Consider the following 25,612-nt stretch of genomic DNA (forward strand, 5'->3'; position numbering starts at 1 on the left):
AGCCGCTGCGAGGAAAGAGAGAAGGGGGTGGGGTGGGGGGAACTTAGAGACCGAAGGGGGTGGTTTCCCAGGAACAGATTTCGAGACTGCATCTGACTGAGGATGGCTGATAGTCCCTCTCAGTCCGAGCCTCTGGCTTTGCAAGAGCTCAGTGATGACTTCAAGAAGCCAACCCTGCCGGTGTCCCCAGTTATGCGGAGCAAGGCCCCGACCACCAATCCTTCAAACCCTGAAGAGGTGAAGAAGGAAAGGCCCGCGGCTCTGCTGGAGCCCGATTCCGGGGAACCTGAGGTCCCGCCAGCGCGGCCGGACAGCGGGGGCACCAGGAGTCCACCGGAGGAGCAGCCGCGGCCCCCTACAGCGGCTCCTTCCCTTGGAGGCCCGGCCCGGGCTCCCCCTTACCGAGAGCCGCCGTGGGGTGGCCCCGCGACGGCCCCCTACAGCCTAGAGACACTCAAGGGCGGCACGATCCTTGGCACCCGTAGCTTGAAAGGGACGAGCTGCTGCCTTTTCGGGAGGCTGTCTAGCTGCGACGTGTGCCTGGAGCACCCTTCGGTGTCCCGGTACCACGCCGTGCTGCAGCACCGGGCGTCCGGCCTCGAAGGAGAATGCGACGGCCAGGGGCCGGGCTTCTACCTTTACGATCTGGGAAGCACCCACGGCACTTTTCTTAACAAAACCCGCATCCCACCCCGCACCTATTGTCGCGTCCACGTCGGGCATGTTCTTCGCTTTGGAGGCAGCACCCGGCTCTTTCTTCTTCAGGTAAGTAGAAAAACCTACGATTGCAGCCTCTGGAGTGCACCGGGCTGGGTTCCAGAGCTCCTTAAAGCTTTCACTGAGGAAGGAGATTCTCCCAGTCAGCGATGACAAAAGTGGAGGCGTCTGGGCCCTCTCCAGACCGCTCTACGCATTGCCATACTTCAGAAAGTGAATCCAGCAACCCCGAACTCTGAAAGAATTCTTTCGCTTGGTTCATCAGGGACCAGAGGAAGACCGAGAGGCAGAATCCGAGTTGACGGTAACGCAGCTGAAGGAATTGCGCAAGCAGCAACAAATGCTGTTGGAGAAGAAGATGTTAGGGGAAGACTCCGATGAGGAAGAAGTGGATACCACTGAAAAGAAGAGAAATACTAGTAATCAAGATGATGAAATGGGCTGCACCTGGGGAATGGGTAAGAAATCAAAATTGCTGCCAGAGATTAATATTTTAAATTCATGACTAGGGGTATCCTTAATTGTTTTCTATCATACAGCTTTCATGACTTTTTGAGATAGGTGAGACAAATACAATTTGGACATGAGATTACCAAAACCCACAGAGATTTGTTAACTTTTCTGATGTCAAACAATTGACTTATGGGCACTATGGATTTCTTTTAATGCGTTTTACATCACACTTCCTTGTTCAAAACTCTTCCTCAGCACACAACTAACTTATTATTTTTACCATTTAAATATATATAAATATATACATATAGTACTGACCTTGATTATCATCACTGGAGGGGATGGAGCTATATTCAGTCAAATAACATGGAATGTTCAGTATAGGATAGTCCCTCAATTTTTTTGTACTTTATGTAAATTCCCTGAAATGTGAAATAGCTAATCAGAGAAAGCTTGTCCCTTAGCCAGAGGAATAAATTGAATTTTCCATAATGCCAGACATTTTGGAGGATGGGTATTCAGGATCTAGGAATATAAAAAGAAGATGGCCTTAATATGTTGTTGGGAAGACTGGATAAATATTATGAAATTACTTTTGTAAGTGCAAAACAAAAGCTAGAAACCGTAAGTATGCCAGAGTAAGGGTTCAGAGAAGGGAGTAATCACTGAGGACTTACACCTGCACTGTCCAATATAGTATCCATTACCTACATGTGGTTATTGGACACTTATGGTATGGCTAGTCCAAACTGACTTGTGCTATAAATGTAAAATACACTCTTGATTTCAAAGACTTAGTGTAAAAAAAGAATGTAAAATATTCATAATATTTTTTACTGATTACCTGATAATTTTACCCATTTCTCCTTCTTAATGTGGCTATGAGAAAATGAAAAACTTCTTTTTTAAAGATTTTACTTATTTATTTAGAGAATGGGTGTGAGCAGGGGGAAGGGCAGAGGGAGAGGGAGAGACAGAATCTCAAGCAGACTCTGCACTGAGTGTGTAGTCTGAGGAGGGGTTCGATCCCACAACCCTGAGATCATGACCTGAGCCGAAATCAAGAGTCAGACTGGGCTACCCAGGCACCCTGAAAATGAAAAATGTCATGTATGGCTTTCATTATATTTCTTTTGGGCAACACTGACTTAAAATTTGGGAAAGTTTTTAAATTTACAAACAGGTCTTGAGCTGGAACTTGAAGGAAGGGAAAATTAGCCTCCAGGAAGCTGAGTGTTGAGTATGGTTTTCAGGGCAGAATTGATGATTTTAAGGGAGTAATGAGTAGACCAGTCTATTTGACAGATATGGTAAATATTAAGAAATTATATTGGAGACAGAGTATTAGACCCAGGTGATAGTAGGAATGCCAGGCCAAGAAGCTTAGATTTTTTTCCATGGACAGAGTGGTAGGTAGGTAATTTTGTTTTTAAAATATAGTGATGGGGGTGCCTGGGTGGCTCAGTCGTTAAGCAACTGCTTTTGGCTGAGGTCATGATCCCAGGGTCCTGGGATCGAGCCCTGCATGGGGCTCCCTGCTCAGCGGGAAGCCTGCTTCTCTCTCTGCCACTCCCCCTGCTTGTGTTCCCTCTCTCTCTGTGTCTCTCTCTGTCAAATAAATAAAATCTTTAAAAAAATAAAATAATAAAATAAAATATAATGATGGAGGAAAAAAGCAAAAACAAGGTGCCATGAAAACAAGTTTTAATTTGTCACACAATTTAGAAAAACTCAAGATATTTATACTGGTGATTTTTGTCTTTGCCCCCTTCTCCCCCACCCCCACCTTTCTTTTCATTGATAACTGTATATTTATGCAGGCTGAATGGAAAGTGGGTATCATTAAGACAGTCTCTTCCTATGTCTGTCTTTTCTTTCTTTCCTGTAGGAGAAGATGCTGTAGAAGATGAGGCTGAAGAGAACCCCATTGTCTTAGAGTTTCAGCAGGAAAGGGAGGCTTTTTATATAAAGGATCCAAAAAAGGCTCTCCAAGGTTTTTTTGACCGAGAAGGTATGTAAACAGATTCTGACCCTGCTAGTAAAAGGTATCCATAGCAGTGTTGTTTTGTAGATCTTCAGGGTACTTAGAAATGCTGTATTTTATCTGCTGTTCTCCTTAATCAGTTCTTGCTCTTGTGGTCGATTGCTTCAGGTTTATTTGGAAAATAGTAAAAGTCTTGTTAGTCTTCCCATCTTGGAAAAAAGGGATTGCCCTTTTTTTTTTTTTTTTTTTTTGTGACTTTCTCAAATGATCCTAAACTTGGGTGGTGGGGAGATTGACCTAACTTCTTAAAATTTTTTGTTTCTAATTCATCTGATCTTTTGTAATTCTTAACATGGATGTCCACTTTATATGATTTAAAGAATGTTCCCACAGAGGATTGTTTCAATAGAGGTGCTTTGAGAAAATATCTGTGTGTGTGTATGAATATATATATGAATTGGTTACATTCTGCACTTAATATTTATGCTTCTAAAAACCAGGCAATTGTGACAAATTAACAGCTTACATCTACAACTTAAGTAAGTGTGAAAGCTGCTATGTAGTGGACAAAGCTGTTTTTAGAGAGTTGATTATTTTGATCTGAGTTTGCTTTTCTTTGCCTCAAGTTCATCCTAATTTTTTTTTAAGGATTTATTTATTTATTTTAGAGAGAAAATGAGACAGCAAGCAGGAGGGTCAGAGGGAGAGAGAGATTTCCTGAAGCATACTCCCTGCTGAGCGCAGAGCGCAGCACAGGGCTCTGTCCCAGGACGTTGAGATCATGACCTGAGCCAAAATCAAGAGTTGGCCACTTAATTGACTAAGCCAGCCACCCAGGCTCCCCAAGCTCATCCTAATTTTATTATCAGATGATAATCCGTAGGAATAAGAAGTGGAATGCTTTGAAATTTAGTGTTCAGTGTGGTACGGGAACTTGATACTCTTACTTCACCTTTCCTCTCTTTTCCCTTTGTCTCAACTAGTAGTTTTCAGATGTTATTAAAATTGTTTTGTCTTTCTTCCTCCCACAGGAGAAGAACTAGAATATGAATTTGATGAACAGGGACATAGCACTTGGCTCTGTAGGGTGAGGTATGTTCTAATGTCCATTTCTGAAAAATGGTCAATTTCAGGTTATAGACAACAAACCCAAAGAGTAACTTTAGCCTTATTTTTAGGCTTTTCTTGAATTTGGGCCTTGATAATTTGGCATGTGGGGTGGGATGGGTCAGAGGTCTAAGGAAAAGATTTGAAGTCTGACTTTGGTAAGATAGAACGAGATGAATGGAGAGATTAAAAAGGCATGTCAAAAAATGACTATTATCACAGCATATTAGTTTTTTTCATGAGAATTGGAGCTTAGTACTGTGCTGTGATTCCCTCCAAACCAATACAGATTACCTGTGGATGATTCAACCGGAAAACAACTGGTAGCTGAGGCAATTCATTCAGGAAAGAAAAAAGAAGCAATGATCCAGTGTTCACTGGAAGCTTGTCGAATCCTTGATACTTTGGGATTGCTGCGGCAGGAGGCAGGTATGTGGGAATACTTCTTTTCCTTGGAAGAAAGAAAGAAAAGAGAGGGACGGAGAGAGAGGGGAGAGAGATACAAATAGATGGACAGAGGCAGAAAGAAAAAGAAAGAAGAAAGGAAAATTTAACACAGAAGACAATAAAATATCTCTTTAGGGGGAAAGTGTAAATTGTCTAGAATTCTGTGAAGTGAAAAGAAAAGATTCTGTATCTCAATACCCAAAGGAAGCCATTGTTTATATTCTCCTAAACATTTTTTATGAATATAGATGTGTGTTCAGAACTAGATCCTTTAATAAAAAGCGAACACTCATACACAAATGCATTTACATTACTTATACTCTTTCGTACTTACATTTTTAATGTAAGAATGGATATTATCTATGTGATTGCATTAAATTTATCTCATTTAAAAAACCTGTCTGGTTATATCATCATTTATTAATAAAGGCTTATGCTATATTTTTGTTTATTCTAAAATTAGTTTTTATTATTGCAAAGTAACTTATGTATAGTTTAAAACTACCAAAGGCTTGGGGCACATGGGTGGCTCAGTCATTAAGCGTCTGCCTTCAGCTCAGGTCATGGTCCCGGGGTCCTGGGATTGAGCCCTGCATCGGGTTCCCTGCTTGGCGGGAAGTTTGCTTCTCCCTCTCCCACTCCCCCTGCTTGTGTTCCCTCTCTCACTGTGTCTCTCTCTGTCAAATAAATAAATAAAATCTAAAAATAAAACAAAACAAAACAAAAAAACTACCAAAGGCTTATAACAAAATATACCTATTCATTGCCCTGCCCCTCCTCAGTCTTCAACCTTGGAAGGCTTTTTAACTCTTTCAGTTATTCCTTTTGGCATTTAAAAATATCCATATTTCCAAAAAGGAAGAGTATGCTACTTTATTTTGAGTCATTTATTTTATTTTTGTTAATTTATTTATTTTTATTTAAATTCAATTAATTAACATACAGTGTATTATTAGTTTCAGAGGTAGAGGTCAGTGATCCATCAGTCTTATATAATACCCAGTGCTCATTACATTACGCACCCTCCTTAATGTCCACGCAGTTACCCTATCTCCCCAACCCCCTCCCTCCAGCAACCGTCATTTTGTTTCTTATGATTAAGAGTCTCTTACGGTTTGTCTCCCTCTCTGATTTTGTCGTTTTATTTTTTCCTCTCTTTCCTTATGCTCCTCTGTTTTGTTTCTTAAATTCCACATATGAGTGAGATCATATGATAATTGTCTTTCTCTGATTGACTTATTTTGCTTAGCATAGTACTCTAGTTCCATCCATGTTGTGCAAATAGCAAGATTTTATTTTTGATGGCTGAGTAATATTTCATTGTATATATATCTATATACCACATCTTCTTTATCCATTCATCTGTTGATGTACATCTGGGCTCTTTCCATAGTTTGGCCATTGTAGACATTGCTGCTATAAACATTGGGGTGCAGGTGCCCCTTCGGATCACTACATTTGTATCTTCGGGGTAAATACCCAGTAGTGCAATTGCTGGGTCATAGGGTAGCTCTATTTTCAACTTTTTGAGGAACCTCCACACTGTTTTCCAGGGTGGCTGCACCAGCTTGCATTCCCACCAACAGAGTAAGAGGGTTCCCCTTTCTCTGCATCCTCACCAACATCTGGCATTTCCTGACTTGTTAATTTTGGCCATTCTGACTGGTCTGACTGGTGTATCTCATTGAGGTTTTGATTTGTATTTCCCTGATGCTAAGTGATGTTAAGCATTTTTTCATGTGTCTGTTGACCATTTGTATGTCTTTTTTTTTTTTTTTTTTAAGATTTTATTTATTTGACAGAGAGAGAGAGCATGCACATAAACAGGGGGAGGGGCAGAGGCAGAAGGAGAAGCACGCTGCCCATTGAGCAGGGAGCCTGACGCAGGGCTCAGTCCCAGGACTCTGGGATCATGACCTGAGCTGAAGGCAGATGCTCGTTCCATTGATCTATATGTCTGTTTTTGTGCCAGTACTGTACTGTCTTGATGACTACTGCTTTGTAATAGAGCTTGAAGTCCAGAATTGTGATACCACCAGCTTTGGTTTTCTTTTTCAACATTCCTCTGGCTATTCAGGGTCTTTTCTGGTTCCATACAAATTTTAGGATTATTTGTTCCAGCCCTGTGAAAAAAGTTGATGGTATTTTGATAGGGATTGTACTGAATGTATAGATTGCTCTAGGTAGCAATATTTATTCTTCCAATTCATGAGCATGAAACGTTTTTCCATTTCTTTGTGTCTTCCTCAATTTCTTTCATGGGTGTTCTATAGTTTTCTGAGTACAGATCCTTTGCCTCTTTGGTTACGTTTATTCCTAGGTATCTTAGATTTTGGGTGCAATTGTATATGGGATCAACTCCTTAATTTCTCTTTCTTCTGTCTCGTTGGTGTATAGAAGTGCAACTGATTTCTGTGCATTGATTTTATATCCTGTGACATTGCTGAATTCCTGTACGAGTTCTAGCAATTTTGGGGTGCAGTCTTTTGGGTTTTCCACATAGAGTATCATGTCATCTGTGAAGAGTGAGAGTTTGACTTGTTCTTTGGTGATGATTCGGGTGCCTTTTATTCTTACTGTTTTCTGATTGCTGAGGTTAGGACTTCTAGTACTATGTTGAACAACAGTGGTGATAGTGGACTTCGCTGTCTTGTTTCTGACCTTAGGGGAAAACTCTGAGTTTTTCCCCATTGAGAATGATATTCGCTGTGGGCTTTTCTGTAGATGGCTTTTATGATATTGAGGTATGTTCCCTCTATCTCTACACTGTGAAGAATTTTAATCAAGAAAGGATGCTGTACTTTGTCAAATGCTTTTTCTGCATCTATTGGGAGGATCATATGGTTCTTGTCCTTTTATTTATGTAGTGTATCACATTGATTGATTTGTGGATGATGAACCACCCTTGCAGTCCAGGAATAAATCCCACTTGGTCGTGGTGAATAATCCTTTTAATGTACTGTTGGATGCTATTGGCTAGTATCTTGGTGAGAATTTTTGCATCCATGTTCATCAGGGATATTGGTCTGTAATTATCTTTTTTGGTGGGATCTTTGTCTGGTTTGGGGATCAAGGTAGTGCTGGCCTCATAGACAGAGTTTGGAAATTTTCCTTTCATTTCTATTTTTTGAAATCACTTGAGAAGAGTAAGTATTAATTCTTCTTTAAATGTTTGGTAGAATTCCTCTGGGAAGCCATCCGGTCCTGGACTCTTGTTTCTTAGATTTTTGATTGCAGCTTCAGTTTCCTTGCTGGTTATGGGTCTTTTCAGTTTTTTATTTCTTCCTGTTTCAGTTTTGGTAGTTTAAGAATTAATTAATTAATTAATAGATTTTATTTATCTGAGAGAGAGAGGGAGAACACAGAGGGAGAGTGAGAGGGAGAAGCAGACTCCCTGCTGAGCAGAGAGCCTGACGTAGGACTCAATCCCAGGACCCTGGGATCATGACCCAAGCTGAAGGCAGACCCTTAACCAACTGAGCCACTCAGGTGCCCTCAGTTTTGGTATTTTATACGTCTCTAGGAATGCATCCATTTCTTTCAGATTGCCTAGTTTGTTGGCATATAGTTGCTCATAACATGTTCTTAAAATTGTTCGTATTTCTTTGATGTTGGTTGTGATCTCTCTTCTTTCATTCATGATTTTATTTATTTGGGTCCTTTCTCTTTTCTTTTTGTCAAGTCTGGCCAGGGGTTTATTGATTTTATTAATTCTTTCAAAGAACCAGCTCCTAGTTTTGTTGATCTGTTGATCTGTTCTACTGTTCTTTTGGTTTCTATTTCATTGATTTCTGCTCTAATCTTTATTAATTCTCTTCTCCTGCTGCATTTAGGCTTTATTTGCTGTTCTTTCTCCAGCTCCTTTAGGTGTAAGGTTAGGTTGTATTTCTTGTTTCTTGAGAAAGGTTTGTGTTGCTATATATACTTCCCTCTCAGGACCACCTATGCTGCATCCCAAAGGTTTTGAACAGTTGTATTTTCATTTTCATTTGTTTCCATGAATTTTTAAAATTCTTCTTTAATTCTTTAGTAGGATGCTCTTCAGCCTCCATGTATTTGAGTTCTTTCCAGATTTCCTCTTGTGATTGAATTCCAGTTTCAAAGCATTGTGGTCTGAAAATATGCAGGGGATGATCCCAATCTTTTGGTATCATTGAGACCTGATTTGTAACCCAGTATGGATCTATTCTGGAGAAAGTTCCATGTGCACTCAAGAAGAATGTGTGTTCTGTTGCTTTAGGATGGAATGTTCTGAATATATCTGTAAAGTCCATCTGTTCCAGTGTGTCATTCACTTGTTTTCTTGTTGATCTTCTGCTTAGATGATCTGTCCATTGCATTGAGGGGGGTGTTCAAGTCCCCTACTATTATTATATCATTATTATTATTTTTTAAAGATTTTATTTATTTATTTGACAGAGATAGAGAGACAGCAAGAGAGGGAACACAAGCAGGGGGAGTGGGAGAGGGAGAAGCAGGCTTCCCGTGGAGCAGGGAGCCCAGTGCGGAGCTCGATCCCAGGACCCTGGGATCATGACCTGAGCCAAAGGCAGACATCTAACGACAGCCACCCAGGCACCCCTTATTGTATCATCATTGATGTGTTTCTTTAATTTTGTTAATTGGTTTATATAATTGGCTGCTCCCATGTTAGGGGCATAATATTTATAGTTAGATCTTTTTGTTGAATGGATCCTTTAATTATGATATAGTGTCCTTCCTCATCTCCAATTACAGTCTTTAGTTTAATGTCTAATTTGTCTGATATAAGGATTGCCACCCCAGCTTTCTTTTGATGTCCATTAGCATGATAAATGGTTTTATACCCCCCCACTTTATTTATTTATTTTAAAGATTTATTTATTTGTCAGATAGAGCAAGAGAGCAGAAGCAGAGGGAGTGGCAGGCAGAGGAAGAGGGAGAAGTAGGCTCTCCGCTGAGCAAAGAGCCCAGTGTGGGACTCGATCCCAGGACCCTGGGATCATGACCTGAGCCAAAGGCAGACACTTAACCAGCTGAGCCACCCAGGTGCCCCTCCACCCCCTCACTTTAAATCTGGAGGTGTCTTTGGGTCTAAAATGAGGCTCTTGCAGACAGCATATTGATGGGTCTTGCTTTTTTATCCAATCTGGTTCCCTGTGTCTTTTGATTGGGACATTTAGCACATTTACATTCAGAGTAACTGTTGAAAGATATGAATTTAGTGTCATTGTATTACCGGTAAAGTCACTGTTTCTGTATATTTTCTCTGTTCTTTCTGATCTGTGTTACTTTTGGGCTCTCTCTTTGCTTAAAGGATCCCCTTTAATGCTTTTTGCAGGGCTAGTTTAGTGATCACAAATTCTTTTAGTTTGTTTGTCCTGGAAGCTTTTTATCTCTCCTTCTATTTTGAATGACATCCTAGCTGGATAAAATACTCTTGGCTGCTTATTTTTCTCATTTAGAACCCTGAATATATCATGCCAATCCTTTCTGGCCTGCCTGGTCTCTGTGGATAGGTCTGCTGCCAGTTTAATGTTTCTACCCTTGTAGGTTATGGACCTCTTGTCCCGAGCTGCTTTCATGATTTTCTCTTTGTCTGTGAGATTTGCAAGTTTCACTATTATATGTTGGGGTGTTGGCCTATTTTCATTGATTTTGAGGGGGGGTTCTCTTTGCCTGCTGGACTTGAATGCCTGTTTCCTTCCCCAGGTTAGGGATGTCCTCTGCTATAATTTGCTCCAGTATATCTTCTGCATCTACCTTCTCTTTCCTCTTCTTGTGGGATCCCAATTATTCTAATATTGTTTCGCTTTATGGTATCACTTATCTCTTGAATTCTCCCTTCGTGATCCAGTAGTTGTTTACCTCTCTTTTTCTTAGTTTCTTTATTCTCCATCATTTTGTCTTCTACATCACTAATTCTCTCCTCTGCTTCATTTATCCTAGCAGTTAGAGCCTCAGTATTTTTTTTTTTAAGATTTTATTTATTTGACAGAGACACAGCGAAAGAGGGAACACAAGCAAAGGGAGTGGGAGAGGGAGAAGCAGGCTTCCCGTGGAGCAGGGAGCCCAGTGCAGGGCTCAATCCCAGGACCCTGGGATCATGACCTTAGCTGAAGGCAGATGCCCACACAACTGAGCTACCCAGGCGCCCCAGAGCCTCCATTTTTAATTGTATCTCATTAATAGCCTTTTTTATTTTGACTTGATTAGATTTTAGTTCTTTTATTTCTCCAGAAAGGAATTCTGTAGTGTCTTCTATGCTTTTTTCAAGCCCAGCGAAGTATCTTTATAATCGTTATTCTGAACTCAGTTCGGACACCTTATATCCATACTGATTAGGTCCCTGGCAGTCAGTACTGCTTCTTGTTCTCTTTTTTGAGGCTAGTTTTTCCATCTTGTCATTCTAGCCAGAGAAAAAGAGATGAATGAGAGAACAAAATACTAAAATGGCAACAATGACCCCAGAGAAATAGACACTAAACAAGTCAGAAGAGGCCCAAAACCGGAAAAAAAAAAAAAAGAGAGAGAGAGAGAATATAATCAGAACAGAATAGAGAATACACTGGATCCTCTGTGTATTTTGGTCTGTTTGTTAGAAAACTAGACCCCAAAATTGTAAAGAAAGAAAAACTTATATATGTACAAAATTAAAATTAAATACAATGAAAGGATAGAATATAACTAAAAGTGAAAATTAAAAAAGATTTAAAAAGAAAAAAAGTTGATGAAATCAGAAATTGGTTGAAAAAGAAAAGAGAAAAAAAATTAAAGATGAAAGAATCATAGGGGGAAAAAAGCCATGAATTCTATATACTACTTTCCCCTAGTGCTGGAGTTTTGCAGTTACCTATGATCAGTAAACTTGGTCTTAGCCAATGTTCTTGCTGATCTTCTTGGGGAAGGGCCTGTTGTGTTGATTCTCAAGTGTCTGTGCCCCAGCAGAACTGTACCGCCCTTGCCAGGGGGCCAGGCTAAGTAATCTGCTCCAGATTGCTCTATGTGGCTTTTGTTCCCTGAAGGCTTTCCATGCCACTTTAGAGGATGAGAATGAAAATGGCAGTCTCCCAATCTCCAGCCCCAGAGCTGAGAGCTGGGGCCCTACTCCTCAGTGGGCCCTCAGGGAAAAGTAGTCAATCATTCCTGTCTCTCTGGTCTCTGTTTGCACTCCATGCTCACCTAGCAGGTGACAGATTGTCTCTATTATCAGACATGTGGCCTTGTTTCAAGTCTCCAAACCCTGAAGACTTCTGCAGTGCACGCCCCCGGCGCTCCTCCTGGGGGATGAAGAGCGGGTCTCGCCACAGTTCTGCTGCTTGCTGGGCCCCTGTTCAGTTGCTTGACTGTGCTGCAGTTCACAGTTTATGGCAACCTGAGCTAAGAGCCCACTCCTGTGCACACTGATTGCAGCTGGCTTCCCCACTCCAATGCCTGGGAACTCTGACACACTCAGGCACCCATCGTCTTCCTGTGACCCTGGGGATCCTGAGACCACAGTGTCCCAGCTAGAGTTCTGCCCCCACTTAGCCACCTGAGTGATGTCCCTCACCAGAGCAGACTTCTAAATGTGCTAAATGTTTTGTGCTCTGCTGCTATATCACTTTCTGGTTCCGGCTTATGGAGGCTCCCTTCCCCCATGGTTTATCTTCCGATACATTGCCTCAGATTCACTTCTCTGAACCTCCTACCTTGCAGAAAGTGGTTGCTTTTCTGTTTATAGAATTGCCGCTATTTTCTTAGATCTTTGGTTGAGTTCACAGGTGTTCAGAATGATTTGATAGCTGTCTAGCTGAATTGCAGGGACCAGACGAAACTAAGGTCTCCTACTCCTACGCCATCTTGTGTTATTGACTTTGAGTCACGTATTTTAAAACATTATCTACTGACTTAAATTAGTATTTACATGATTATGTTTATGCAAATATTAGTCGCAACTGAGCAATTTTTTCTTTTTGTTTTTCCTAAAGTGAATAATTGTGTTTGTTTTTCATGTGTTTGGATTTTATAGCTCTTGGTCATTCTTCTCTCACCTTTTAATAGCCTTTCAGTATATTTTTCCACATGGTCAATCACATTCAGTAATTGATCAGTTCTAACTCTTTTGAAAACATTTCTCCTGAAGAGCACTATTCTTTTAGGGCTTATTGCTCTCTAGACTTGCTGCAGGACTAATGCCTGGGTGGCTCAGTCAGTTAAGTATCTGCCTTTGGCTCAGGTCATGATCCTGGGGTCCTGGGATTGAGTCCTGCATCGGGCTCCTTGCTCAGTGGGGAGCCTGCTTCTCCCTCTGCTTGCAGCTCTCCCTGCTTGTGCTCTCTCTCTCTCTGAAAAATAAATAAATAAAATCTTAAAAAAGAAAAAGCTGATATAATAGTAGAGGGCATGGATGATGATAGTCTTCAGTGGATTTCACATCTTTCATTTTTCTTGGTCTACTCTCTTGTTTTGGTGGACATCCTCTAGTGGATTCCTGAGAAAGGATGTATAGCAAGTAAACTTTATTAAATTCTCCATTCTGAAAATATAATTATGCTAGCTTTATTCTCAGTTAACAGTTTGGCTGGGAGTAGAATTCTAAATTGGAAATAATTTCCTTCACAACTTTGAAGATATTACTCTTATCACCTACCTATATCCAGTGTTGCTCTTGTAGTCCAAAACTGTTCAAACCCTGATCAATTATAAGTTATATTTTCCCCCCTCTCACTAGAAGTTTGTTAGAGTTTCCCTTTGTTCTCAAGGTTCTGAAACTTAACTGTGATGTACCTTTCTGTTGGCCTATTTTCATCCATTTTTCTAGGTACTTATTGGGTCCTTTGTGCTGGAAATGCCTTTTTTTTTTTTTTTTAAGATTTTATTTATCCATTTTAGAGAGAGTGAGCAGGGCGGAGGAGGAGCAGAGGGAGAGAATCCTAAGCAGACTCTGTGCTGAGCCTGGAGCCCGACTTGGGGCTTGATTCCATGACTCATGAGATCATAACCTGAGCCGAAGTGAAGAGCCAAAGTGAAGAGCTGGAGGCTCAACTGACTGAGCCACCCAGGCGCCCCTGATCTGGAAATCTTTGACAGTTCAGGAGTATTTCTGGAATTATGCCATTAATCATTTCATCCCTCTGTTTTCTCTTTCTCTCTGGAATTTTGCTTAGATATTGAACATCTTAGACTGACCGTCTCAAGTTTCTGTCTTTTTTTTTTTTTAAGATTTTATTTATTTATTTGACAGAGAGAGACACAGCAAGAGAGGGAACACAAGCAGGGGGAGTGGGAGAGGGAGAAGTAGGCTTCCCACTGAGCAGGGAGCGTGACGTGGGGCTCAATCCCAGGACCCTGGGATCATGACCTGAGCCGAAGGCAGATGCTTAATGACTGAGCCACCCAGGTGCCCCTTTTCTTTGCTTTTTTTATCTCTATATCTTTTTGTTCTTTCTGGGAGATTTCTGTAGCTTTATCTTTCCGTCTCTATTTTGCTATCAAGATTTTAATTTCCAAGGCTCATTTTTGTCCTCGAATATTCATTTTTTTAAAGATTTAATTTATTTGTCAGAGAGAGAGCGTGTATGCCCATGAGAGCACAAGTCGAGGGAGGAACAGAGGGAGAGAGAGAGAGAGAGAGAGAGAGAGAATCTGAAGCAGACTCCATGGGGAAGCAGAGCCTGACACAGGACTTGATCTCACGACCCTGAGATCATGACCTAAGTCAAAATCAAGAGTCTCATGCTTAACCAACTGAACCCCCCAGGCACCCCTGAATATTCATTTTTAAAACATAATATGCTATTGTTGTTTCATGGATTGTAAGTAGCTAATCTCACTGCTAATCTGTGCTCTCCAGGTTGCCTTTTCTTTTTCTTTGTGTGGTCTCTAGTCTGCATGTTAGAGGTGTTTCTCAGTGGTGTAGTCCTTGGTTGTAGATTCTTATTTGGGGACAAAAAAGGTGATTGACAGCTTGGATTATATAGGTGGGACTTACTAACTTTGAGCAACAATATGGAATGATGTTGGTGGGCCTTTTGTTGGGGAACTCCTCATTTAAATATCCTTAGGTTTTTCCTCTTCTGCAGGCAGGATTCCTCAGAGAATATTCTTCCAGTCTCCTGCATGAAATTTCTAGAGCTAAGTGCTGGAAGATGGCTGAGCAGATTCTCAATATTCACCTATTTTTAGGATAGTACTGTTTTTAGAATATAGTACCCATGCCCTCAGATCAACTGGTCAGTCCACAATGCAAAGACTTTCTGTCTTACCCTTTCTAGAGATTAACTTCTGGATTTTTTCTGGGGATGGGAAGGAGGTAAGTAGGCAGGGAAGGGGATCTGTTTCTCGACAGCTTTTACTCTCGTCTGCTTATTTTAGCACTACTAACCATCCCCAGTTCAAGATCCTTTTGTAGATTCTACAGTATCATCAGACTGATTCTCGGCTTTCCTCACTGTTGGTTTAGGATTCATCTTTTTTAGTTCTGCTAATTTAGTTTCCACTTGTCTGTCTATTTTCTAATTTCCAAAAATTTGGTGTTGCTATCCTTTCTCCCATTCTCCCTGTCTTTGTAGATTTAGAATTTTTATTTGTTTATTTATTTTTTAAGTAAGCTCTCTACCCAACATGGGACTCAAACTCACAACCCTGAGATCAGGAGTTGCATGCTCTACCAACTGAGCCAGCCAGCTGCCCCAGTAGATTAGTGTTTTATCTATCTATCTATCTATCTATCTATCTATCTATCTATCTATCTATTTATTATTTATTTATTTAATTTATTCATTTATTTTTAGATTAATGTTTTTTATTTTTTAAGATTTTATTTTATTTGAGACAGAGAACAAACAGAAGGAGCAACAGGCAGAGGGAGAAGCAGGCTCCTCACTGAGAAAGCAGCCTGATGTGGGACTTGATCCCAGGACCCTGGGATCATGACCTGAGCCGAAGGCAGACACTTGACCGACTGAGCCACCCAAGCATCCCTAGATTAATGTTTTTTTAAAAAAATCTTTTTACTTCAGCTTTAGTGGGATATGGGGAAAGAATGAAATTAGATATGTATGTTCAGTGTACCATCTTAACTTGGAAATTATGAAGTTTATATTAATAAGGACTGTTTTGGTTGTAAATAATAGAAACCCAATTCAAACTAGCTTAGGGAGAAAAGTTATTGGCTCCAGAGCCTGGGAAGAGTAGTTTACAGGATTGAAGGAAGAAGTGCATGAACCAGGGCCTTAAGTTCTGGTCCTATCAAACCAGAACTCTCAGTATCACCAGGACACTATAAAACTGTATATGTGTATCTGTGTGATCTGTTTCATGAGCGCATGGTTTTATTTTGTAGATAGATTCTTACCCTGTGCGGAAAAGCTGGCTGCTTACAGAATTTATATCTTCCCTCTTTCATAACTTCATTGGAAAAAGAGCCCTTTTTTCCTTATATCTAAATATAAATATGAGGATTCTTACTGATTGGCTTTGGTCACTTGACTACCCCTAATCCAGATGGAATGGGGGAGGAGTTTTCTAGAAGAAAAGGGGTACTTTTACCAGAACAAGGGGAGTAAGATGGCACAGGGTCAAAAAAGTAATAGCTACCATAGTCCCCTCTTGATGAGCTTTCCAGATTTTTCACTGTTACAAACAATGTTGCACTGATATCTGTAGGATAAATTCCTATAAGTGGAATTGCTAGGTCAATTGGATTTTTATTATTGACAGATGTTATGAGTTTGATCATCAAAAAGATTTTATCAGTGTACATTCCCACCAACTGTTTGAGAGTCCATTTCCCCATACCGTTGCCAAATTGGGCATTATTAATCTTCTCATGTTTTCTCTAGTCTATAGGTAAGAAGTGGTATCTCATTATTTTAATTTGTATTTTTTATTTTTTTATTATTTTTTATAAGAGTTGAGGATACTATGGCTAAGATTTTAGTTATTGGGCGCCTGGGTGGCTCAGTTGGTTAAGCGACTGCCTTCGGCTCAGGTCATGATCCTGGAGTCCCTGGATCGAGTCCCGCATCGGGCTCCCTGCTCGGCGGGGGGTCTGCTTCTCCCTCTGCCCCTCCCCCCTCTCATGTGCTCTCTCTCATTCTCTCTCTCTCAAATAAATAAATAAAAAAAAATCTTAAAAAAAAAAAAAAAGATTTTAGTTATTTATTTGACAGAGAGAGACACAGCGAGAGAGGGAACACAAGCAGGGGGAGTGGGAGAGGGAGAAGCAGGCTTCTCGCGGAGCAGGGAGCCCGATGTAGGGCTCGATTCCAGGACCCTGGGATCATGACCTGAGCGGAAGGCAGATGCTTGATGACTGAGCCACCCAGGCGCCCCTTAATGTGTATTTTTTTAATTATTAAAAAGTGTTGAACATCTTTAAATTTTTTTTTTGGCCATTTATGTTTCTTTTTCTGTGAACGGCTTTCATTATCCTTTAAAAAATTTTTGGATTATTGGCCTTTTCCTTGTTTATCTTTTTCCTTTTTTTTACACATTGATTTTTGAGAACTTCTTGCTCATTAAATAAATTAGCCCTTTGTTTTAATTCTTTTATTGTGGTAAAATATACATAACACAAAATTTACCATTGTAAGCATTAAGTGTATTAAATACATTAACATTGTTGTGCAACCATCACTACTATCCCTCTCAGAAGTTTCTTATCTTCCCATATTGAAACTTTGTACCCACTGGTTGCTAACTTTTCATTCTTCCTTTTCCCCAGCCCCTGGTAATTACCATCCTACCTTCTGTCTCTGTGAATTGGGCTACTCTAGTTATTTCACTTAGCATAATGTCTTCCAAGTTTAACTCTTTGTTTTTATATGTAGTTTGACAGCTTGTTGAGTCTTGAAATAATTCATGGTGATATTTTAAGCTGCTTACCTACTTGTCTTCTTTTCCTTTAAACTCATTTAATTACCATTTATTTTATCTCCTAGTATCTCGGAAAAGGAAAGCCAAGAACTGGGAGGATGAAGACTTTTATGATAGTGATGATGACACGTTTCTTGATCGGACCGGCCTGGTTGAAAAGAAGCGTCTGAACCGAATGAAGAAAGCTGGGAAGATTGATGAGAAGCCAGAGACCTTTGAATCACTGGCAAGTTTTAATTATAGAAGTAGCTGTGGTAGTTTAATTTTTAAATAAGATAATGTATTATTCAAATTTGTTTTATAATTATAATTTTTAAAGCAGTAGCATTGAAATTTGGCACTGAAGTATAGCTTTCTTGATCTGTAAATTTGATAGTAACAAACAGTCTTACTCAAGTTGGAAAAAGTTTGGCTTGCTGCTAGAGACTCTGTCTATCTCTAGGTGGATATTGATCCATGAAAGAGCATTCTTTGGATATGATGTTAATCCTACAAAAAGAAAGGAAAAAGTTTCAAATTTGGCCATTCTGAGGTGAAACTGACTTTAGACTTCTGGCAGTCAAGAATTGTGAAAGGAATTTTGAGGAGTATAGTTCGGTAATAGTCTTAAACTGTATATCCTTTATGAAATCATCATAAGATAGCATGTGTTTTCACTATATTAAGTAGTATTCAGAGCTTTAAAACATTACCCAACATCTTTTTTTGATTCATCAATGAAAACAAATGCCTTGAGTTCTTTTGAGTAATGTCAAGTCTGTGTTCTGTACATTCATTCTGTTTAATTTTGAGTTAATTCAGAAGTTAGTTCAAATTAAATAAACACATGAAAACTGTTAACTCCATAAGATGCAGATTTAACTGGAATTCTGAATGAGTCCTCTTAAACCTTGTAACAATTATGAAAATAATAAGAAGAAGACAGAAAAGCTACCATATTTTGAAAGAAGAAAAACATTTGCTAACCCTGTTAATTTGGGTGTTACAGGTTGCAAAGTTAAATGATGCTGAAAAGGAACTCTCTGAGATTTCTGAGAAACTGAAAGCCTCAAGCAAAGGTAAGTTAATGACCCATTAAACAAATATGTATTGGGCGTCTACCATATGTAGTTCTCTCTGCCAGCACTGAGCCTAGTTAATAAGATATACAGAACATGGAGTCTTTCTAAGGAGCAACATAGCATCTTGGAACTAGAAAGAACATTGTAAGTTATTTGTTTTAAACTCTTTATATAATAGATGAGGAAAATGAAGCCCATTGAGGCAAAATGATGTCCCGAGGTCTTTAAGCTATAACCTGTTTTCTTATTCCTTTTTTTTTTTTTTAAAGATTTTATTTATTTGACAGAGAGAGATACAGTGAGAGAGGGAACACAAGCAGGGGGAGTGAGAGAGGGAGAAGCAGGCTTCCCGTGGAGCAGGGAGCCCGATGCGGGGCTTGATCCCAGGACTCTGGGATCAGGACCTGAGCCGAAGGCAGATGCTTAACCGACTGAGCCACCCAGGTGCCCCTGTTTTCTTATTCCTGATATGAGTAATGTTCTCTGCCCAGCTTTATGTTAGTGACTTAAAAAAAAAAAAGATTTATTTATTTATTTGAGAGGGATAGAGTGTGCAGTGTGGGGGGAGGGCAGAGGGAGAGAGAGAGAATCCCAAGCAGACTCCCTGAGATCATGACCTGAGCTGAGGTCAAGAGTTGGATGCTCAAGTGACTGAGCCACCCAGGTGCCCCTGTTAGTGACTTTTCTATGGAAACTTTGGCTGAATTTTAAAATATTTGAGGCCAATTTTCTGAATATATATTATCCCTTTCTTGGACAGCTCTGTCAGAGTCACCATCTCAGGACTCTTTAGATGCATTTATGTCAGAAATGAAATCAGGGAGTGCATTGGATGGTGTGTCCCGGAAGAAACTCCACCTGAGAACTTTTGAACTGAGGAAAGAACAACAGAGACTTAAAGGGTTGATAAAAATTGTAAAGCCAGCAGAGATTCCAGAGCTGAAAAAGTAAGTCTTAGTTATACTTGAAATTTTAAATAAACATGTTTGCATAGATAATATTTTTAATTATATAGTTGTTTTCTTAGATAATCATTACAGAATAGAAATAGAATGTAAGAGGCAGTGATTTCATACAGTCAAAACCATTTCATTTGTGAAATATAGACTGCTGTAGGATTTTTAGAGAAAACTATATTGATTCCTGTTTCATTGGAAGGCTCTGAATTTTTTTTTTTTTAAGATTTTATTTATTTATCTGACAGAATGAGAGAGCACAAGCAGGGGGAGCAGCAGAGGGAGAGGAAGAAACAGGCTTTCTGCTGAGCAGGGAGACTGATGCAGGGCTCGATCCCAGAACCCTGGGATCATGACCTGAGTTGAAAGCAGACGCTTAACAGATTGAGCCACCCAGGCGCCCCAAGGCTCTGAATTTTTTACTTAATCTTTTTTTTTTAAGATTTTATTTATTTATTCATGAGAGACAGAGAGAGAGAGAGAGGCATAGGCAGAGGGAGAAGCAGGCTCCTCGCTGAGCAAGGAGCCCGATGTGGGACTTGATCCCAGGACTCTCGGATCATGATCTGAGCCAAAGGCAGACGCTCAACCGACTGAGCCACCCAGGTGCCCACCCCCCCGCCTTTTTAAAAAATTTTATTTATTGAATTTTTTACTTAATCTTTTAATGCAGAGTAAACTTCTTTAAAGAGAAACATGCCAAAAGGCTAATTTCCCTAATATATAAAGACCTTTGAATAAGTAGACAACCATCTACCGAAGAAAAAAATGGGAAAAGGATATCAACTGACAAGCCACTGAAAAAGAAATACAAATGGCTCTTAACTATTTAAAAAAAATGCTCAATCTTGCTTATAAGAGGAATACAAATATAATAATGTAATACCATTTTTTAATCTATGATTTTAAAACCACAGATGAAAATATGTGAGTGCAGATTATTTTAGCACCTGATTTGTAATTCCTAAGAACCAGTTGACAATTTTAATATATTTAAATACTTTTTTTAAAAGATTTTATTTATTTATTTATTTGAGAGAGAGAGAGAGAACACAGCAGGGGAAGGAGCAAAGGGAGAGGGACAAGCAGACTCTGAGCTGAGCACAGAGCCCGATCAATGCAGGGCTCGATCCCACAACCCTGAGATCATGACCTGAGCTGAAATCAAGAACTGGATGCCCAACTGACTGAGCCACCCAGGCGCCCCTATATTTAAATACTTTTAAAGTGGAATTTCTTCCTTTAAAATGGGGGAAGGCATAACCCCTTAAAGTTGATTTTATTGGTTAACTTTGATTTTGTGAAAATTATTGGAAGAAATTAACCTAATCCTTTTTTTTTTAGTAATTTGTGAACAAGATTTTGGGACTAATTTTTCCCAGATTTGGCTAGTATTTGTGAGTGTGTGAATGTATGTGGTGTGTGTGTGTGTGTGTGTGTGTGTGTGTGTGAGAGAGAGAGAGAGAGAGAGAGCATAAGATCCAATCTTTCAATTTGACATTATTTTCACATTTTGTTCTATGTGGTCTCAACAAATTTTGAAAATGTTGAGTAGGTTATTGTGGAAATGAGCAACTCCCAGTGAGCACAATTCAGGTAGGCATTTCAAAAAGTGGTATTGCCTAGGTGGCATCACTCACTTATGAAGGTAATTAACTCTGGAGAGTTTCTTATTTTCTTTTGATCTGTGCTGGCCTATACAGCACCCAGTAGTCTCCTGTGATATTAAAATTAAATGAAATTAAAAACTCAGTTCTTCAGTCAAGTAGTCCCATTTCATGTCCTCAATAGCCATATGTGGCTAGTGGCTACTATATTGGACAACGCAGATGTAGAACATTTCCATTATTGCAGAAAGTTCTGTTTGGATAGTGCTGCTTTAAGTAGGTTCAGCCTGGAGCCCAATGCGGGGCTTGAACTCACCACCTTGAGATCAAGACCTGAGCTGAGATCAAGAGTTGGCTGCTTAAACAACTGAGCCACCAGGTGCCCCATGGACAGTGCTACTTTATTTTTTTAATTTTTTTATTTTATTATGTTAATCACCATACATCACATCATTAGTTTTTGTGTTTAGTGTTTAGTGTTAGTTTAGTGTTCCATGATTCATTGTTTGTGTATAACACCCAGTGCTCCATTCAATACGTGCCCTCTTTAATACCCATCACCAGGCTAACCCATCCCCTTACCCCCCTCCCCTCTAGAACCCTGTTTGTTTCGCAGAGTCCATAGTCTCTCATGGTTTGTCTCCCCCTCCAATTTCCCCCCCTTCATTTTTCCCTTCCTACTATCTTCTTTTTTTTAACATATAATGTATTATTTGTTTCAGAGGTACAGGTCTGTGATTCATCAGTCTTACACAATTCACAGCAGTCACCATAGCACATACCCTCCCCAATGTCTATCACCCAGCCACCCTATCCCTCCCACCACCCACCACTCCAGCAACCCTCCGTTTGTTTCCTGAGATTAAGAATTCTGATATCAGTGAGATCATATGATACATGTCTTTCTCTGATTGACTTATTTTGCTCAGCATAATACCCTCCAATTCCATCCACGTCATTGCCAATGGCAAGATTTCATTCCTTTTGATGGCTGCATAATATTCCATTGTATATATATACCGCACCTTCTTTATCCATTCATCTGTCGATGGACATCTTGGCTCTTTCCATAGTTTGGCTATTGTGGACATTGCTGCTATAAACATCAGACAGTGTTACTTTAGATTGTCAGTAAGCATTTATGTAGCCACTTAGCACTGTGTACAAAACCTGTAATTTAATGCTGGGGGCATTGCATAGATGAATATCTAGATATTGGGAGGCATCTTTTTTTTTTAATAGAGATGTAAAGACAAAATGTTTCTGGAGCCCTTGATCATCTGTACAGAAAATTAATCCCCAAGTTACTAGCAGGTTTGTTAAAAGATTTATGTGTAGTTTGGATATTTCATACAGTGATTCATAGGTCAGTTCACAAAAGCTATGACCCAAGTGGTATTTCATTTACTGATAGTAAGGAGGGGGGTTAGCACTCAAGTTAGACTCCCTGGCTTTCATTCTCAGCTCTATGAATTACTTTTTGGGCATTTTGAGGCAAGTTATGTAATTTCTTTGACCTTTGCTTTCCTCTGTAAATTAGAAGTACAGGTGATGTTGAAAGATGACATGAATAGGGGTGCCTGGGTGGCTTAGTCAGTTGGGCATCCGACTTTTGGTTTTGGCTTGGGTCATGATCTTGGGGTTGTGGGATCAAGCCCCATGTTGAGCTCTGCACTTTCTCTCCCTCTGCCCCTCCCCCTGCTCATGTGCTCTCTCTCTAATGAAATAAAATAAAATCTTTAAAAAGGAAAAGATGACATGAATAGCACTTGACAAAGTGCTGGCGTATATGTATTACTGTTGTCATCATTGTCCTATTTCTGCTACATCTAGCAGCTATTCGCAATGTCATATTTATGGAGAAAGGATAAAAACTCCTGAGGCATAGTTCAGGGTAAACAAACAGTGAGTTTTAATTCTAACTCCAAAATCCTTTCTCTTGATAAGTCATCCCTGCAAGAGAGGGTATGTCAGCTTCCTCCAGAGCCTCCCTTCTTGCTGTGTGTCTGCTTAGTTTCACCTCCCTTTCCTACTTTAGATCCTGGCCTTTAGATGTGTGTACCTTCTCCCTCTCTTCTCACTTGAGGGTTGAACTTTCAAACTTTCTACCTAACATCTTTTCCCACTAAGCCAAGCAGCTCTTGATTGTGATCCATCTTCTGCCTTTTTGTCTCCTTGGGGTGTCTTTGCTTGTCCTGCAGACCAGCCAAGCTATTTAATGGAGCTGAAAAATATCTGTGTTGCTCTTCACTTTGTCTTTGAGGCCTTTGGGGAGGGGCTGTGAAGGATAATATTTAAGGCCAAGCAGGCAGGATTCTGCTGGTGGCCTTAGCAAGGCAATGGGTCTGTCTGTGGTAGAGAGCAAGGGGGTGAGGCTAGGCCCAAGAGCACTGCTGAGAGGGTAAGAAGAAGAAGGCACAGTGGCAAATAGGGCTTTAGCTGGAGCAGCGAGGTCAGTTTCTTGTCTGGGTCACTGTGCATCAGGCGTGCCAGCGCTCTCCCCGTATTCCAGAATGCAGGACTGTCCTTCCCTCTGTCTCCTCATGCTGCCTACTCTCTGAGTGTCTGGTTAACTCAACTGCCATCCTTTTTGGTTTTGCTCATTTCTTTTTTCACCTGGCTCTTTCCTAATTTCTACTATCTCTTCTCTTTGCTCTTCCTCAGCTTTACCCGAGTGGGCTTAGCTGTTATAACTCTGTTCAGCCAGTGAGATTGGTGACAAGCTCATCAGTTGTAAGGTCTCTCATTATGTCTTTGTCATTATTCACCATGCAGTATAGCCCCTACACACACACTTTTTTTTTTTTTTTTAAACTTTTGTGATCAGAGCCTTTGTGTGTGGTATGATGTCAGTGTGGACTCCAGATAAGTAAGACACTGTGAGTCCTCTTGAGAGATTGGTGGAAAATAGGGCTTTACCCCATGGATCTATCTCCTACCACTCAGTGGGAATGGGGTCTTGCCCCCAAAGATAGTGATCTTTGTACTATCAGTATCAGTTTATGAAGGTGAAGTCAGGTAGCATGCTGCAACTTACTAAAGTTGGAGCCTCATCTTGCCCTTAATAGCCCTGTGTCTCTCAGAGTCAGCAGTGTCATTGTCCATTCAGATTCTCTTGGCCTTCCCTATTAATATATGCTTCGGTACTCATTTTGTGAAAATTTTTGTTTTGCCAAAAGTTTCTTTGTCATTGTCCAGGGTGTTTTTAGAAAAAATCTTGGCTTCACTGGAATAGATATGTACAAGTGATTCTTCTTCTTTCTTCTTAGGACTGAAAGTCAGCCTACAGATGTGGAAAACAAAGCTAAAAAGCTTACGTTGCCTCTCTTTGGTGCCATGAAAGGAGGAAGCAAATTCAAATTAAAAACGGGAACAGTAGGGGTAAGTTGGGGGTCATGGTGTTAAACTTTTAGCTCTCGAGTCAATTTGCATGTAACTGATTTGTACATTGAACATCAATTTATTAATTTGTGATGAATGTCGCATTTAAGAAGTGTCTCTTTTCCTGGTGGGTGGATATTGTAACATTTGGACTCAGCTAACATTTGCTAGTCATATAGTCCCTGCACCTGGCCCTGCCATACGGCCTTCCACACTTCATTTACTCCCTCCAACACTTCATGACATGTGGGAATTATTACCTCTCACAGGTGAGGAAGCGGGTTCAGAGAGGTTAAATATGAGATCACATCATCAATAAGTGACTAGACTGGCAATCAAATCCAGGTCCTCGGTTTCTTGAGTTTTGTGATCTCTCTGCTGTCCTCTAACACTTCACTGGTGAATGTTTTTGCTTTGCGTACAACCCTCTTCACAGATTCAGCTTTTAAAAGGTCTTCATACCTAAAGAGCTGAACCTTGTATAGTAGTGTGTGAGGGCTGCCCTAACCAAACACCACAGACTGGGTGGCTTAAATGACAGAAATTTATTTTCTCACAATTCCAGAGGCTGGAAGTCCAAGATCAGCATGCCAGCAGGGTTGGTTTCTGCTGAGGTCCCTTTCCTTGGCTTGGAGGTGGCCCCCCTCTTCCTGCATCTTCCTGTGGTCATCCCTCTGTGCACTTGCACCTGTGGTGTCTCCCCCTCCTCTTATAAGAAAATCAGTCATCTTGGATTAGGGCCCCACTCTAACTGCTTTCTTTTAACTTACCTCTAAAAATTTTACCTCTAAATGTGGTTACATTCTGAGGTACTGGGGGTTGGGACTTCAACCTATGAATTTTGTGGGGACAGAATTCAGCCCCCAGCACCTTGAATTAGGGCAAACTCAGGTTCACCTGAGATGCAGGCTTTTCTGTGAGGGTGGGGAGAGCAGGTACTTGTGTTTTAGTTAGAGGGAAAACTCTTTACTAAAAAGCTCTCTTTAGAGGTTTACTGAATTCAATCCTATATTTTATTTATTTATTTATTTATTTATTTATTTATTTATTTATTTATTT

General features: G+C 40.2%; 1 protein-coding gene across 1 annotated transcript in view; it reads left to right on the forward strand.

Annotated features, from left to right (window-relative positions):
• Window positions 1-56: 56 nt before the first annotated feature.
• Window positions 57-25,612, forward strand: part of SLC4A1AP (solute carrier family 4 member 1 adaptor protein) — a 35,656-nt gene continuing 10,100 nt past the window's right edge. The window contains exons 1-9 of the mRNA XM_035000808.1: window positions 57-765; window positions 983-1,175; window positions 3,059-3,181; window positions 4,186-4,246; window positions 4,551-4,690; window positions 17,614-17,774; window positions 18,537-18,606; window positions 19,370-19,556; window positions 24,442-24,553. Coding sequence (XP_034856699.1) covers window positions 103-765; window positions 983-1,175; window positions 3,059-3,181; window positions 4,186-4,246; window positions 4,551-4,690; window positions 17,614-17,774; window positions 18,537-18,606; window positions 19,370-19,556; window positions 24,442-24,553 — 1,710 coding nt within the window. The 5' untranslated portion in view covers window positions 57-102. The remainder of the gene's footprint in view (window positions 766-982; window positions 1,176-3,058; window positions 3,182-4,185; window positions 4,247-4,550; window positions 4,691-17,613; window positions 17,775-18,536; window positions 18,607-19,369; window positions 19,557-24,441; window positions 24,554-25,612) is intronic.

The sequence above is a fragment of the Mirounga leonina genome, unplaced genomic scaffold (assembly GCF_011800145.1).
Source record: "Mirounga leonina isolate KUSES-001 unplaced genomic scaffold, KU_Mleo_1.0 Mir_125, whole genome shotgun sequence".
Taxonomy (NCBI): Eukaryota; Metazoa; Chordata; class Mammalia; order Carnivora; family Phocidae; genus Mirounga; species Mirounga leonina.